The sequence below is a fragment of the Crocodylus porosus genome, unplaced genomic scaffold, assembly GCF_001723895.1.
Source record: "Crocodylus porosus isolate Cpor-Errol unplaced genomic scaffold, CroPor_comp1, whole genome shotgun sequence".
NCBI lineage: Eukaryota > Metazoa > Chordata > Crocodylia > Crocodylidae > Crocodylus > Crocodylus porosus.
The window spans coordinates 13,120,440-13,138,867 of record NW_017728931.1 but is presented as its reverse complement, the minus strand read 5'-3'; the positions used below and the strand labels follow the sequence as shown (position 1 = coordinate 13,138,867).

The 18,428-nt window shown below is 42.3% G+C and overlaps 1 protein-coding gene across 3 annotated transcripts in view; it reads left to right on the top strand.

Annotated features, from left to right (window-relative positions):
• Positions 1-18,428, top strand: part of FAR2 (fatty acyl-CoA reductase 2) — a 218,404-nt gene that overhangs the window by 152,975 nt on the left and 47,001 nt on the right. For all 3 annotated transcript variants that reach the window (XM_019544233.1, XM_019544234.1, XM_019544235.1), the window contains one exon: positions 15,220-15,395. In XM_019544233.1, coding sequence (XP_019399778.1) covers positions 15,220-15,395 — 176 coding nt within the window. The remainder of the gene's footprint in view (positions 1-15,219; positions 15,396-18,428) is intronic.

Genomic DNA, 18,428 nt, shown 5'->3' with positions numbered 1-18,428 from the left:
TTTTTCTTCAATGCAAAATAACATTGTGCAAATTAACGCATCATCTAAGCCAATGATCAGTACTATGGGAACAATCATTTGATTTCAGTGGAGTTCAGCCAACTTATGCCAGCTGAGGATATGGTCATCAATGTACACAAGACCCATTGTGTTTGGGTGGTGTCAGTCAGTTGTGGTTATCCGTAGGATAGCACAAGATTAAACATAGTCCTTGGTCGTTAATTCTTGTTTCACATCGCAATACTTAGCGTGTCAGCATAACTAGGTGGTGAGTGAATGCTGTGGTCATCCTCTGTAGAGAAGTTGAAATGTTACCATCTCCAATTGCAGTGTCCTGGCTCTTTTTTAACCCTAATTTTCTATGATTGTATCAAAGGGACCTCAAGGGGTCATCTCGTCCAGCCTCCTGCTCAAAACAAGACCATGCCCAACAACACCATCCCAGTCAAAGCTTTGTCTAGCCAGGTCTTAAAAACCTCCAAGGATGGAAATTCCACAGTACAGAAGTACAGAATTACAATTAATCCCTGATTCGTATCCAACATATCCTGGGTAACCTGTTCAAGTGCTTTACTATCCTCCTAGGGAGAATTTTTTTTCCAAATATCCAACCTAAACTTCCTTTGCTGCAACTTGATACTAGTGTTCTTTTGTTCTGTCATCTGCCACTGTTAAAAACAGTCTAGCTCCATCCTCTTTGGAACAAACCTTCAGGTAGTTGAAGGCTGCTGTTATAACCCACTCAATCTTCTCCTCTCTTCTCTTCCCTTCCCTTCCCTCCTCTCCTCTCCTAACTAAATAAACCCAGGTCCCTCAGCCTCTCTTCAGAGGTCATATGCCCCACTCCCACCCCCTTCCATTCCTGTTAGCTGGACTCTCTCCAATCTGTCCGCATCCTTTCTGTAGCCGAGGAGCCCAAAACTGGACACAATATTCCATATATGGTCTCCTCACCAGTGCCAAGTAAAGGGAAATAATGACTTCCCTTGATCTGCTGGAAGCACGCAAACCGATGCAGCCCAGTATGCTGTTAGCGTTCCTCGCAACAAGGGCAAACTGTTGGCTTATATTCAGTTTAAGGTCACCTATAATCCCCAAGTCCTTTTCTGCCGCTGCTTAGCCAGCCATTCCCCAGCCTGTACCAGGGCATGGGATTGTTCCATTCTATGTGCAGGACTTTGTACTTGTCCTTATTGAACTTATTTAGCTCAATTTGTAGCAGTTTTTAGTTTTAGTTTATGAGATCCTGGCTCCATTTCTGTTATATTAAATGAGATAAGCCATCAGATTAACACAATGTAATTTCCAAGTGTAAGGAAGTCTGGGGTGGCCATTCCAGACCAAATGCCCCTAATTTGAGAAGCAAAGGCATCTAGGCCTTGTCTAATATTTGGATAGGAGACTCCCACACAATGGAAATACAGGCCAAGGAATCGTGGTCGAACACCTAGCAAACACAAAACCAAAGAAATCAAATGAGTGGCAAGAACTCATTTGGTCTTGTTGTTGCAGTGGGACTGATGGGTGGGATTAAAAAGAGACAACCCTATGGATGACTAGTTAGTGACACCAAGAAGTTCTGACACTGAAGCCGATTAGTGCTTCTGATGTTCAGGAAAGTTCCATTTTCTCTTAAATATCCACACCTCGGGTATAATGTTCATTATATCCAGTGGCATTTTCCTTGGCACCATCAGTCTAACCTCCACCAAAATTCTCAGTGCAGCTGATGGTTCAGTGCACCTCTTTGTTTGGCATTTTTTTACTTTCTTTTTGTGCTGTTGATCACCATGATTCACTGCTGGTGTAAGACTGAAAAAAAATATACCTTGAGAAAGGTGCAGATCCCATCAAAAGACAAACGACAGAGGAGGAGGAATGTGGCAGTAAATTTTCCCAGCCACATTTTATATAGGAGTTCATAGTCCTGTTGGGTTTTGAATTGGTGCGAGAATCCTTGAAACCCCAAAACTTCTGCATCTGAATGGGATTGTTCTGGTTTTGCACTTTGTTCTTCATGTATTGTTAATGCAGAAATTCTCCATCAGCATGCCACAGCAACCTGGAATGCTTTGAGGTTCTTTCAAAAGTAACACACAATGTTAGCAGTGTTAAATGTGCAAATAGACTTCTTGAGATAGACCTAGAGATTTCTAATAAGAATTCATAGTGTTAAAAACGTTCTCACCTGCTGTGGTCTTTCTGAGTTCTTTGCTCTATTATTTTCCTGTAGTCAAAAAACAAGTGAAAATTAAGAGGTGGCATTTTCTAAGGGATACCTTGAGTCTAAAACGGCATTAAGTGTTTGAGAACCACTGCATTAAAGGCAACAGCAGGGACCTTTCTTTCCCTGCCAGTTAAGGAGCAATGAATGCTTCCAAAAGGGGCTGTCTGTGTCCTGGTTGAAAATGGAGGTCACAGTAGGTCAGGGAGAGGAGACTTCCTGCATTGAATTCCATCTTTGAGACAATTTTGAGCTCTGAGTTGTGACACTAAACAAGGAGAGATACTTAATTGGTTTTGTGTGTGTGTGTATATATATCCTAGCTATTCATTTAAACTATAAAGAACTCTGAGATGTTGTTCCTACCCACAAGAGATCCCTGGAAAGGAATTAAGTTTTTCATTAGAATTGTACAGAATTATGAGGAATGTGTGTGTGGTGTGGCTTCTGTGTCTGTCGCTGTAGGGGCCCATTAAACACTGCTTAGCATTCTTGGCACCCAAGCAAGCTTGAGATGTTGAGTAGTGTCATGCGAAGAAATGGTGGAAGCTTTATTTTTGGGCCTCTTACATTACTGGGTTAGACAAATGACTAGGAAATGTGCCTGAGCCAATGCAGATGTCTTCTGTTTGTCTCTGAATTCATCTGATTTCATGTATGTGTCTGTGTTCATATAGATATCTGCTACATGGTCATACAGGTGCATGGAGAATAAAAAAACCAGTCTATCCTCTTTTGAAAGTCAGGCATACTTTCAGTTTTGGTGATGATACCTTATTTTGTACAACTAGAGACAAAAGGGTATGAATGACTTGACCTAATGCTTTTAAGCCCTTAGTCTTATCCCTTGTTTTGTCTTTTTCAGCACAATAGTGCCACATACCATAGAAGACTTCTGTGTAACTATAGAATGTTTAACTCTTTACAAGGTTTGTATTTTAATGAGCACTCCCAGCCTTCCTGGTTAACTAGTCTGTAATTCAGAGCTCTCCCTCTCTAGAAACCAGTTGACTTAGAATTGGCACAGGACAAAATTCAGGGAAACTGGTTTAAATAAGATGCTAGCTCGAGTGCCCATTTAAACGCTCATTCCAAGTAACTGGTTATGCACATTAGTTTCTGTTGGTCCAAAATGGAATTCATGTTCAGCTGTCTCCTTCTCTACATTGTCATTATTTGCCTTAGAATAAATGGCTCTTCTGTTTACTATGTATTGGGCACAGATACTGTTTTTCCACCTCACTGATTCTATTTAAGAAAAAGCAATAACTGTGGATCCAATTAGAAGCCATTTGTTGTCTGATAATAAGGAACTCTCTAGTGCAATTTTTTTAAAAAGCTGATGAGATTAAATTATGCTTCATTTATATTGAGAAGAATCATGTAATACGAGAGGGCAGAGATGTGGTGAAGGGGCAGGCCAAGATTGTAAGTCTATGCTGATTAACACCCCTCAGGCTGAGTTTTTTGCACATTTTCTGGCTCAGCAATGCTGCTACTGATCACTTGGAATAGTCCATGCTAAAAATTCATTGTAGGCTAATTAGTTTTGTCAAGCTGCTGTCTAATTAAGTGAAAAAGTTGCTATAATGGCAGTTCTAAAAGTAGATATCCAGAACACTAAGTTCTCTCAGACTTTATCAGAATGGGTTTATCAGCAGTGAACACAACTGGGATGCATTTGATAAGCTCTTTTTTTGAATAAACTGAAGAGATCAGGCTGGCTTTTCCTGAGCTATTTTTATAACTCTGGAACATTTTTTTCAATAGTTTAAATGCATGATGCTTAGCTTTGTCCTTTTATAACAAGGCCACATTTTCATAGAAATTTGAGATGGACTTATAGATCAGAGAGGTATACTAAATAAATACAATATCCTCCTGCTAGACTGTTCCCTGCAATGTGCTTTGTCCTGCTTAAATTCCTCAAATAATGGAGTTTTCACTACTTCCTTTCTGAGACTACTTTACAATGTGTGGATCTTGCTGTTTATAAAGGTATCAGTGTTGGTGGTATTTTGACATTGAGCCTAAATCTGTAACCCCGTTTCATTCAGTTTCAAAGTCAAGGACTGCTGACAGACATAAAAAATAAACCCATACCCAAAAAAAGTATATTACCAGAAGAGGAAACATATTAGTTCAACTGAGCTCCCCAGCATCTGTATAGATTGGGCACTTAAGCAGAGCTTTTTGGTGCTTTTATCTAATAGCTGACCCAATCAGCTATTAGATAAAAGAGCCAAAAAAGCTCCACCAAACAGCATAATCTACTCAGACTTTGTGTGAACTGGGTCAAACTAATATGATGCCACCTCTGGGCATGTGCTGGGCTTGGCACAGGGGTGCACCAAGCTTAAAATAAAGCACTTGGATTTTTTTTTCATGTCTGTAAGCAGCCATGGTGATTTAGCCCACATATATCCCTACAGCAGAGGGCAGCAGTGTTTTGGAGTGGGGGTGCTCCAAAGCAACACTGCCAACCCAAATTTTAACTTGTTTAAAAGGGAAGGGAGATACTGCCTGGAAGCACATCAGCCATATAATCTAACTGGTATGTCTGCATGATCCTGTAGTGCAGGAAATGACAACTTATGGCCCACAGGCTGGATGTGGACTGTAGAGCCATTTTATCTGGCCTGCACAGATGTCAGTGGGCACATCTATGCATGCACATTTACTGCACAGTAATTTAAGTTGCTGTGCAGTAACCAAAAATTACTACACAGTATGGGCACATGTCTACATTGCATTGTGCAGGTATCAAATTTATGCCCGATTTAGTTACTGCTCAGTAACATACGTGAAGACGCCTCATTGCACAGTAACATTGTGTAAACTGACTTGTGATTAACTTGAGTCCCAAGTCAGTCCACACATAGTATTACTGTGCTGTGGTGGCCTAAAAACCATTTGCTGCGCATTAAATGCACATGTAGATATGCCCAGTGTTCAGCAGTGGGGTTGGGCTTTGGCAGTATTCCTGCGTAGGGGAGGGGTTTATGCGATGTTCTTGTTCTGGGGGCTTTTGCCCATGTGGCAGCTGGGCGGCAGGAAGAACCTAGTCAGGCAACAGCACTGAAAGGGAGGAGTGGTGTCTATATCTGGTTGCAGAGCTAAGATCTGTTAAAGTAGCCCTCCACTCCAAAACATTGCTGCCCTCTGTTGAAGGGATATATTAGGCCTGTGTGAAGTGGCTAGTATTAGCTTCAGATTTGGATTCAGCCAATTTAGTGGATAGTGATTCAATTTGGTAATTCAGATCACTGTCCTGAATCGATTCGGCCAAATCTGATTCAGAGATTCATCTACAGCTGAATCGTTTGTATCTCCAAATCAAACAGGCCACAACCCCCACCTGCTCTCCCAGCCCCAGCGTCCCTGATCTTAAAAAAAAATCCCTACACTCACCAGGTGCTGTCAGGTGGGGAGGCAATCCCCGTTGCCCCTCACTGCCACACAGTGCATGGGGGGGGCGCTGCCTTTGCCCCTGCCCCCATGGCTGCCCTGCCCGGCAGTGTTGGCTTTTAAAACAAAAACAAAAAACCCATACGCTGGCTGCTGCCAGGTGGGGGGGTGGGGTGATCCCTGCTTCCCCATGCTGCATGCAGGGGTCTGTGCCATAAGCCCCCTGAAGCCCGAACAGCCAGTGAGTACGGGGCTTTTGTTTTTCTTAAAGACCCAGGATCTGGGGCCAGATAGGGCAGCTATTGACAAGGCTGGGACACTGAGCATGGGATGGGGGCTCATGGCAGATCCCGCCCCATGCAACACGGGGCAGTGGTGGGCAGGGAGGATCACCGCATCCCCTCGCCCCCAGCAGCAGCAACTGGTGAATGCGGGGCTTTTTTATTTTAACAGCTGGGATGCTGGGCCCAGGCAGGGCAGCCATTGACATGGCTGGGGGAGTGAGCAGGGGTCGGGGAACGCTCAGGGGTGCTGGGGTAGCAGGCAGGGGATGGGGCCTGGTGGGGGGGGGTCCCCCCATGGTCTCCTTCCCCTGGCCCCTTACTTACTGGCACAGAGTCTGGGTCCAGCTCCCTGTACTGGTGAGTGGGGACTGCTCAAATCTCTGAAGTTCTCCGAATCTTTTCCAAATTGATTCGGAGACCTTCGAATCTATTTGGACCTCTTTATTGGTCTCCTGATTCAAAGATCCATCTGCTGAATTGGGCCAGATCTCCTTCAAATCAAATCAGCACTTGAAGCTTTGCACAACCCTAAGATATATGTGGGCTAAATCACTATACTTTGATCCTGAATGAAACAGGGTTAAGGATGCAGTAATTTTGCTAGACATGTAACACTGAAGAAGGTAGCAGACAAGAGTTGCATTGTAACAGCTTAAATCAGTATCCTTTGATATTGATACAATTCTTATGTAGATCTGGACCTTCTGACTTTTCTACTTGACATTTTAGCCTCTAAATTAGTTATGTTGCTGTTCCCATTGTTCCCTTAAATTGAACAACTTCTGGTATTACAGTGCCTTGAGATTGATATCATACCTAATCCCTTTACACAGGCCTAATTAAACAGCATGTCTTAAAATCAACAGATTGCATTTGTCTTGCCAAGTCTGGAAGTATGTTGCATAGTTCAGGGTCTTTCACAACAAATAATGGCGTCTCCAACTTGAGGAAGGAGCATGATACTGCTGAGCTAATAAACAGCTTTTATGTAACAGAATTAAGAAGCCAACCTTTTTTAAAGGTGACAGCCATAACAAGTTACATTCTCTGTGATCAGCTCAGATGGGGGTCCTATAACACATACTTACCAGGAGTTTACTCATTGCTGGATCATGGCTTCAGTGTTCAGCATCCTTCAAGATCAGTCCCTTAAGGCCTACATCCATCCTGTTGTAGTTGGGAATGTACTGGTAGACAGTATAGATCATAAAATCGTAAAATAACATTGCATCATATGCTTGCTGTGGGAATCAGTATTGAGTAAACAGAGCTTCACTCTCTGTTCTTCCTAAAGTTTCTGAATGACCTTCAGACCTGTAAAAAGGTGGCGACTCTAATGTGGTCAAAGAGATTTGGATAGCTTTTGGAGGCCTACATCCAAAATAAAAGGTCATAACATTGGGCAAAAGGTTATGAAAAAGCAGAACCAGGCATGCCAACCTCAGTAATATCTCATTAAATTGACTTAAATAGCAGTTGTGATCAGGTTGTCTTTACTGCTGCACCTGCTTTCTTTGGCCTGAGTAAAAGGACTGAATTAGTCCATAGACTTGTGATTTACTGTTTATTAGAAAATGATTAAAAAATTGGTAAGCAGCAGCAGTGGTGCTCTTGCCTATTTTACATCCTTTCGGCTGGGAGTAATCTGAAAAGATTTACAGGCTTGACTGGAAAAAATAGGAAAGGAGGATAAGAATTTGGAACACATCCTCAGAGCCCCAGCACACATTCAAATGGCAGCTCGGTAGAAACCAGGTCTAGAGTTGTCCCATGCTTTCATGCCCTCCCTTCATCACCAGTTAGCTCTTGTCATGGCTGGCTGGGCATTTTGATGGCATAGTATTGACTTGGCACATTGTATAAAGCATGGGATGTGGGCCTTAGAACTCATCTGATTTATGTCTTGCATCCACAGTAAACCTGGAACTCAAATTTTTGTAGTGTGCTTTGGAATCACAGAGATCAGGTGTTTCCCATTTCTAGAAATAAGATGAGAACAATTCACCAATCTTTCAGGTAAAATTCAGTCATTGTACAGAGGTCCAGCACAAAAGATATGCAGCACCGAAGTTCCACTTACAAGTTTTTTTATGGTTTAAGTGGATCTGAAATGGTAAATAGGTTTTATCATGGCCTTTGCTATAAGGATGAATGTCACCTTCTAGTGTGCATTATGACAAACACTCATGACACAGAGTGCCAGTGTACTTGACTGTGTCATTTATTTAATCAGACTGAATAATTCCTTCTGTTCTCTTTCACTATTATTCAACAATAAGGAATATACCGTATCTGGCACCCTCATTCCGTACATGCTCTGTGTGTGGATATGTTGCTTATGGTAGTGTTAGACTGATGTTGTAGCTCTAAGGATCCAGAAATTATATGAGAGGCAAGGATTTCATACGGTAATATTCTTTGTAGGACCAACTGCATAGTTGGGATAGATTCAGACAAATTTTTTAATGCAAAATATAATCCCACGATGCAAGATATAATCCCATGTATGTTGGTGGCAAGCCCACCAGCATACTTGTGTTCAGAGATGTTCCATTTCTTCCCTTCAGAATCCAAACCCCCTGAAGTCTTGCACAATTATTGACATCTTATAAGACACGTACAATAACTTCATCTGTAGTCTATATTTTTAATACATAATTATTGCCAAATCTTAGGCTAGGCATTGTCTACATACACAAGCTATTTTTTTCAGCTAAAGGCAACAGCACAAAGTTTTTTCATAGATTCATAGATTGTGAGGCTGGAAAGGACCTTGGGTGATCATTGGGTCCAGCCCTCCCTGTACCAGGTAGGAGAGAGAACTGGGAGTCAGGTGACCCCAGCAAGGTGACCGTCCAGTCTCCTCTTTCCAGTTTAAGTGATTGCACCACCTCTGGAGGGAGTTTATTCCATAGTCTGGACACCCAAGCTGTGAAGAAGTTTTTCCTAATGTTGAGTCTGAAACTGTCTTCCAGGAGTTTGTGACCGTTACTCCTGGTTTTCCCCATGGGCACCCTGGTGAACGGTTGTTCACCCAGCCCTTGATGTACACCCTAAAGTAAGCCTCTTTCAAGTCCCCACAGCCATCTCTTTTTCAGGCTGAAGAGTCCCAGGTCCCAAACTTTCTTATGTGGCTTGCCATGCAAATGTCTGATCATACGAGTGACCTTCTCTGGACTCTCTCAAATTTCACTGCGTCAAGTGTGGCATGGAGTACTCCAACTGTGGTCTCACCAATGCTGAGTAGAGTGAAAAAATCGCTTCCCTAGTTTTGCTGGAGATCCATCAATTGATGAATGCCAGGGTATTATTTGCCCTGTTGGCTACAGCATCACGTTGCCGGCTCATATTCATACTATTGCCTTATTATTACCCCCAGGTCCCTTTCATTCGTGGTGGTGGTCAGTTTGGCATTGCCAAGTGTGTAGGGGAGGGAGGGAGAGGGGGGTTGTCCCCAGGTGGAACATTTTACATTTCTCAATGTTGAACTTCATCTGATTCTGATCCACCCAACTTGCTAGTCCACTTATATCTGCAGCCTATCTTCAAGTGTGACCACACTTCCCCATAGCTTGGTGTCGTCCATGAACTTGGCCAGTGAGCTCTTTACCCCCACATCCAAATCATTGATAAAGATGTTGAAAAGCACTGGATCAAGCACGGACCCCTGAGAGACACAGTTCATTTGTTTTTAAATCTTCCCAGATATTCCTGTAACAGGGTTGTCAAACATGCCACCCAGAACCATGTCATTTTTAGCTTGTGGGGCTTGTGAAGGGACAGAGATTTTGACAGAAGGTCAGGTGGCAGCAGCATTAACCCCTATGGCAGTGTCAGCTCAAGGAGCCATGAGGGTTAATGCTGCTGGCATTCATTCTTCTGCCAGAATCCCAGGTATGGATCCCTACTGTAGATAGCAGGGTGAACAACAGCAGCATTAAACCCTGAGACTGGGATTATCATTGGTGCTGATCACCCTGCCACTGGTGGTGGATCCAGATCTGGCCCACAAGGCCAAGTGAGTTTAATACCCTTGTTATAACACATTGGAAAGTATCTTGGGTGTAGTCCAGATTTGGGGGATTGATGGTACAGTGTTACATTGGTAACAGGCCAGAAATCCAGAGCCAGGTGACTCAAGCTGGAAGCCTAGGGCCAAGGGTCGAGGCAGAGGGAGCACGCAAGAAGAAGACAGAAAATTCAAGCTAGGAAAATGCTCAGGCAGGAGTAAGGCAGAGGAAATAGGGAGCCAGGGATCATGAAGTAGACTAGGAATTAGGTGCACTGGAACTAGACAGAAGGGAACCTGTGTTGATGCAAGCCCTGTTGATGCAGAGCACTGTGAGGGCTACTGTTTATATGAAGCAGCCATGCCAAACAGTCTGATGGGGCCAGTTGAGGGTAGTCAGACAGCTAGGAGCTGGCAGCCAGTTGCATCCAGGCTGTTGAGGCAGCTGAGGCTTGTATGGGCAGCAAGCAGACAAACTCCTGATAAGTCTCAAATGTCAGACCTTCCAGTTTCATAAAAGAGGCAGAAGTCTTTTGATTAGACAACTGTTCCACTGACATGATTTGATGCTGATGAAGGGTTACACAGAGTTCCCCAGGTCCAGAAGGATTTTTGATTGGTATACTGATTTATGAGCTTCCATTTAAAAATTGCCCTGTCCTACAAAAATGCAGTGACTCTTTTGGGGTGGAAAACAGTAGCTGTTCAAACCACAAGGCAATGCTGCATGGAAGTCAGGAGAGCAACTGAAGAGCATAATACTAAGTTGGAAAGGCAAGTGAAGCTGAGGCAGCATGTAATAGTCTAAATTGGAGTTGCACCAGAGTTATGGGTTATCGCTCCATTTTGTATGAAAGATGACTGATGTGGCTGCGGGGAGGAGGAAGAAGATGATTTTCATTAGTCCAGAGACTGTGTAATCATTTACTTGAGTATAAAGCAATTGTAAAGTACAGTATTACCATTCTAGTCAGCTGGGATTCTCCACAAGAGCTGGGATAGTAGAGCATTAGACTCAAGATCAGCCCACAGGTGGTCAAGAATATAATTTTGTATTTTTTCTTGCCTGAGGGACAACTCTGTTCTGTGTCACACCAGGACTTGCTTGTTGTCCCTGTATATCAGGGGCGGGCAATTATTTTGGGTAGAGGGCCTCTTACAGACTTTTGGCAAGCCATCAAGGGCTGCATGACAGGCAGCCAGGGGCAGATAATTTTTTAGGGGCCCTGTGGGCCGGATAAAATGGCCTGGCAGCCGCATCCAAACCACAGGCCCCATTTTGCCCACCCCTGCTGTATATGGTGTAGCATAAAATAACACAGATAAAAGCAGGTTTTCTGGTAGGCTCCTACATATAGGGTGAGATTTACAAAGTTACCCTGGCTCTTTGGTGTCTTCACTTCAATTGACAGTCAATAGGAACTAAGCACTTTGCACCTTTTTGTGCCTTTGAAAATCTAGCTCCTGGCAGAATCTTTGTATAAGATATTTTTTAAAGGATAGTGACTCTATTTCAGAAAAGGCTTACAGCAGAAATCTAGTTTCCTTAGCTATAATAATCTTTCCAACATGTACCTGGGAGTTATGTAACATTTGGAAATAATGCAACCTTGTTTTTGTATTTACATATCCTGTCAATTAATTCATTTGGGGATTTTGTGTTAATGAAGGTCATAAAGGAATATATTGAAGAAAAAAAAATGTAGCAAGCCAGGCAGATAGTGTGCTGCTTTAGGAAAGAGACTTATCATATATTAGGAATGTGCTGAATTATTTGTATATGATGACCAAATAAACAGAAATATAATAATCCCTCAGTCAAATGAGGAAATATTTGCTTTACTTGCCATTTAATATTTTGGTCATTTTTCATATGCAACGTATGATTTTTTTTAAACCAAACAATTAAAACACTTCCCTCAACACTAGACCAGTCCAGGGTAAGGTAATAACTGTGGATACATACAAGTGTCGTATTTAGATCACCCTAACTGAGATTAGACCTATCTGAATGTCTGGGTGTGCAAGTGTTCACAGTGTGCAGGTTGCCCTCAAAATGCTGTGCCCAATCTAAGCTTTAGATCAGCATGGGTTAACCTGGCTTAAAATGGATTTACCCAACCTAATGAATGCTCTCAAGCACCCCAGCACAGCCCCAGGACTGGGAGAGCCTAGCCCCATTCCTGGTCCTGTGCTGTCTTTACCCCCTCGCCCTGACAAGCCTGTTTTCCCACGGACCTGCCAGCACCCCCATGACTTGTCTCTGGCTGCCAACACATCTCCTCCTTGCACATGGTTAACACTTGCACACGGTCATCCAAATTCAGGTGTAGGTGACTTAAACTGAGCCACCTCAACCTAAGCCGGGGCCCTTGAATGCATATTTGCCTATCAAAGCAGACATTCTCATAATGGGAAGATACCACAGCAACACTTGCCCATAAGACTTGGCAGAAACCTATCACGTAAAAAAAAAAAAAAAAAAAAGGACAGCAATATGTCAGTGAAACAAAGTGTGGCTATACTCTGAAATCTGACTAAATTATATCTGTTGAGATTCCATAGTCTCTTTATTCTAGTTATTCTTTATCTACCCCAAAAAAGGAGAATTCACCTGAAAAGGAAGAAGTGCCAGAGACACTGTGACATCTTCTGAGGACTTGGTTATTGATTTGACATAGAAGGTGCTCAGATCCTACAACAATAGCTGACAATTTAAAACACTGAGATAAATATGTTGAATAGTTTGTCTGATTTAAAGTCAAAATGATTGTATTAAACTGCCAATCCAAAAAAACCAATGTAGGGTTTTGAAAGTCCAGCCATGTCATCTGTGCCTTTATGTTATCTCTAATAAATAGATTCAGTAGCTGGCTCCTTTTTTCTAGTGCACAAGGCTGAACAGAGTCTAAACCAGTGCTTTTCAACCAAGGGGCTGCAAGACCCCTTCAGGGGTGCCCTGACACAAGAGCTGTTGCTGTGGTGGCAGCCAGGTAAAACTGCCCCACTCACAGGTTTGCAGCACACATGCACCCACTCTCCTGCATTAAGGTTCTCTGATAACCCTAAAGCCAGGAATGGATCTGGGGGGTAGGTGCGGGAGAAGAATCCCTTTGATTCCTGCTCCACTCAAAGCTTAAAACCAGCTGCCTGGCTGTGGCAGCAACATTTCTAGTCAGGCAGTGCTGAGGGAGGTGCTTGAATTTATGGCTCATTATAATCCACTTGGTCCCTTCTGCACACTTCATTCCACAGGTGTTAAGGTCTCTCTCTTTTTGTAAATGGCCTTGATGTTCCTCTAATCAAGCTATTCTGCTGTCTGTTAGCTGCTCCTGGTAATGAAGCTCCTGTTTCACAGCCCTGCAGATTATTTTTAACTCATTCCAATGAAGTTTACATTTGCTTTTGCTTCAATCTTAATCGGAATAACAGCCGTAGGTCCCTAGCGTGTTAGTAAAGATTCTAGTTAGTTTTAACTAGAGAAAAAAGTGTTGCTTTATATGTGATGATGCACCTTACCATCTGCCCCTCCTTTTCAAAATTCTAGAACTGCCCATACCTAAAGCAGGTAGGAGACCTTCCTTGTGCTGCAGCTCTTCCTGTTCTACCCCTTTCCCCCACATTTCCCAGAAACAGAGGCAAAATGGATGTTTCCATCTGTGTCATGTGACTCTATTTCTGGAAGATGCTATGCACGGTTTGACTAGAAAGAGCTGCAGCACGAGGTAGCTCATGTCTGCTTTAGGTTTATCACAGAACCCTGATAAGGCAGGCAAGCACACGCTTGCCACAGTGCTTCTCAGTCTGTTTGTGCAGGGGATATGGGGCAGTATTGCTTGGTGGCAGTGGCACCTGGTTGAGAACTTCTGAGGTAAGTTGAGACAGCACCAACAGTGTGGTTCTCAGTTGGGATGACACTGCATTCAAAAAACTTGTGGAGGGGAGCCCTGACTCTGAAAGGGTTGAGAACCACTGATACAGACCACTGAGTCATATGAATAGGAACGGCATCACTGTACACTTGTCAAAGAACCTATATAACTCAAAAGACATTGGGAGCACAACAGTGGAGTACAAAAAGTGCCATTTTATAGTAGCAACTTTTTTAAGGTAACCGCAGGATTTTACCTCTATTTTAAAATTAAGCATAGCAAATTAAAGTCCCATATAAAGCATCTATACTTTGAAGTTGTAGGAAAAGTACATACTAATTAGTATTTTTATAACCTCGTGTGTCCCTGAGATGTACATGAAGAGGCATTCCACCATGCAAAATGGAACAGTCAGCCACTTCATCAGCATCAATTGATATTCTCTATTTAGTATAAATACTTCTTTGTTACCTGGGTATACATGAACTGGAGGCAGAGGGACAGGCAGACATTGACAGAGACAAGAAAATCCATGTTTTTTACTCTTTTTCCTCAAGCCCTTTGTTGAATCAGCATAACAACAATCAGCACCTAATGTAACATGAATTTCCCATGGGTCCCACCTGACTGTACCCTCACCCCACATCCTTTCATAAAGAGCACAGCAATTCCTGTAGAAGGATAAGGTTTCCTGTGGACTCACATGAGACATGGGCTATGAAGAAGGTACCTTATTATTTCCTGTGGAAGCAAATACCCTGTCCACAAATTCTTGTCCACAAGGAAAAAGACAATGTGGTTCATTTCTAATTATTTCTCTGCTACATACTATAATAAAGAGACTTCCAGCAAAATGATTAGAAGTATAGAAAACATGGCTTATGAGGAAAAGGTGAAAGACCTATGGTTATTTAGTCTGAAGAAGAAAAGACAGAGGTGGGATTTGATAACATTGTTCAAATACCTGAAGGATGATATCAAGAAATGAAGAGAAACTATTCTGTGTGGCCATAGGGAACAGGAATAGAAGCAATGGCCTCAAACAGCATCAGGAAATTTTAGGCTGGAGATTAGGAAGAACTTTCTGATTTGAGATGGTCAAGCATTGGAACACAGGCTGCCTAGAGAAGCTGTGGAATCTCCATCCCTGAAAATTTTCAAGATCATGTTAGGAACAGTTTAGTTAAAGATGATCCTACCTTGAGGAGGGGGCTGGACTAGATGACCTCGTGAGCTCCCTTCCAGTATTATGGTCCTATGACACTGTTGTTTCTGGAAGTATCAGTCATTCTGTTTCATTTCAGTTCCATTTGCTGATACAAATATGGCAAACTGGCTGCTAATCAGGATGGTGGTATCATCAATAGGTATAATAACAATAGCTCTTAATTTATTGCCTTCTGTTTGTTCTTGTACTTCTAGGTCTTTGACAGAGTCCGAGAAGATTATCCTAATTTCCAAGAGAAGATTAAACCTATTAATGCCGAACTCATCCAGCCAAATCTGGCCATCAGCCCCGAGGACTCTGAGGAGCTCCTGTCCCAAGTCAACGTTGTCTTCCACTGTGCAGCAACAATTCGTTTTGATGAGCCACTAAAGTATGTCCCTTCTCTGCTCTTCATTTCTCATCAGCAGAATTTAGCTTCTTCCTAGGGCATGCAAACTGTATGCAAGAACAGCTATTATCTGTCTTTTATAACAGTGATAAATTCTTCAGATTTCCATAGGATTATAGAATAGTAGAGTTGGAAGGGACCTTCTGAGATTATCTAGTCCAACCCCGAACCAGAGACAGAATCATCCCTATCCAAACCATCCTGTACAAATCCATTGTCTAACCTGTTAGTAAAACTACACAGTCAGCCACGACACAACTACAAGGCATGACACCCAACCTGTCACAGATAAGGTAGGGGACTTTGGTGGCCAGTGTCCTGATGCTGCAAGGGTTGTTAAAAAACTTGAGAGATCCAAGGAAGAGGGCCATGCTCCCTGCTACAGAGGAAGGCAAAAACCCCACAGTCTGTACCAATCTATGGGGCAAAATTCCTTCCTGACCCCAAATATGGTGATCAGTCTGACCCTAAGTGGAGATGCAAGACCCTCTAGCCAGGAACATCCAGGTTTTAATCTCAGCAGAAGCATTGGCACACCCCAGTCAAAATCTCCAACCTTGGCTGCAGCCAACACCCAGTGCTTCCAAGGAAGGCAAAATAAACAAGAAGAAAAAAGAAGCCTGACATGTGTAGCAAACAGAGGGGATAAACAAAGTTGGTTCCTTTATTTGTAGCAACCAACAAAGCCCATAAGCAGGAGAGAGACCCATAGAAAAGCATAAGCATAGCAACTACTGGATCATATCTGCCCAATGCTTGTCCAGCCTCATCTTGAACACCTCCAATAATGGAGATATCACAACTTCCCTAGGTAGTCTATTCCATTGGTTCACCATTCTAACAGTGAAAAATTTTTCCTGATATCCTACATAAATATACTTTGCTGCAACTTCAAGCCATTGGTCTACTTTCTGCTCTCAGCAGCAAGGGAGAAAAGGTGTTTTCAGTCTTCTCTAGGGAAGCCCTTCAGATATTTGAAGACTGCTATCATGTCTCCTCTTAAGCACCTTTTCTGCAAGCTAAGCATACCTGTTTCCTTCAGCCTCTCAAAATGCACACAATACATTTTGGATTGGATGTACAATTTCAAGTTCTCACTTTAGTGACTGCTTAAATATCAGGTGCATGAGATCTTTTGTGTGTGTGTTTGTATGTATGTATGTATGCATACACACTTCCCCCACACTCTGAGATTGATGTACCTTGGCAGAGTGATATGGGAACTCAGGACTGGACCAAAAGGGAGTTCAGTATAATCTGAATTTTTCACTTAGGCATGGTTTGATGCCAACTTAAGTTTGCAACATATTGCTGAATTAAGAAGGAATCTTTCAACTGCTTGCTGTTGCTTTATTTCAAAGGATACAACTTCTGCTATCAGCTGGAGCATATCCACAGTGCCATGTAGCTGATTTTGGAGAAGCAGAGGTCCTTGAATTAATAACTTCAGCAAGCATGTAGAGTACTTCCATAGTTCTGTACACCTGTTTCCTGAGGTGCTGTATACCCCTGGATATTTTGCAAACCCTCATCTTCACAGGGAAGGTGGAGAGGAAGTGGGTAAAGAGCCTAACCCAAAGAAGAATCCAGATTCAACTGTACTCCAAGTTAGGACTGCAGAGTTGTCATGAGGATCCAACACTGCCGTAGAAATGGGAGGTGTGGGTCAGGATTCAATGCTTTGACAGGGCTAGGTAGAGGAAGGTTGAAATGAGTCTGCTGTACCTTATGTAAAGCTAGTGTTATTGATGCTTCCTTTTCACTAAAAGTAACTCAAGGGGGAAATTACATTTTTGAAGCAGAATATTGTAAGCATCGTATTACAAAGAGCTAAGGAATTTTAAAATATTCACCCAGGATTAAAATATTGTGTTCATTATAAAAAGGCATTTTAAAAACAAACTTTGTTTCCTAGAGGACTCCCTTGAGAAGCAAATGGTGGGTTTTTTGCTACATATTAAGGAAAAAGTTCCTAACCCACTGAGGTTTTAGTTTTTATTCAAGCGTTTGAGCTTTGTTTTAATCAACATGGGGTTGTGATTATAAATCCAGGCCCCAAAAGAGATTACAATTCATTAATGATGATTACTAGATCCATCTGTCTGAGGCATTACATTCATTGCATCTATTTCACAAAGTCATGAGATTTTTCTCACTAGTTACTTCTATTTGTAGTTAATTATCCCATGGGTTACTGAGGGAAACTTCCCACTGACACTGTAAAAGTGAAATATGTCTTTTTATTTATATATATATACACACCTCCCTTTCAAGCACCAGGAGGGGCTGCGGGCAGGATTTCAAAATGGTATGATAGATTGGTTGTTCTTGTGTTCTTGGAGTGTTGAGAATAACTTCCTACGTGCTAAGGAAATTAAATTGGCTTATTTCAATATAAATGCCCTAAATAAGGGGAGCTTTTGTAAAACTCCATACAAACAACCAGTAAAACAGTTTCCAGTTATCCTGAATGTTTCAGTGAGGACCTTAGGAACAGCTAAGTATGGCCCTTTTCTACTGCCACCACATCTTGGAGACGTATATTTTCTTACCTACAATTTTGGCAGCTTCTAGTATGGATCTGTTGCTCTGAGCAAGCCCCTCTGTGCTTGTCTGGAATCCTGTATATATTTGGTTTTACATGGGTTATATTTGTTCTTTCAGTTCTGAAGTATTTCTCTTGAGAGGAGGTGTTTGTTTTAACAAACAAGCCAGCAAGGAGGTATTGTCTGTTTTAGGATATGGACGGAGAAACAAATTATACTGAATGTGTTGAAAGGTGTGGACTCACTGTACATCAACTGATTTTCAGTAAGCATTTTGTGTGTCTTCTGTCTCCCATGACAGAACAGAAGTTTAATTAAGGTGAATTGGAGCTGTTTCATTTAGAGTATATTGCCGTAGTTCTGCTTCACTTACCATAGATAGAGTGGATACATATAACTCCCATGGCTCACTAAGAGCATCCGGGAATGTCTCCTTGCTAAAAGGGAGGCATATACCCAATGGAGAGAT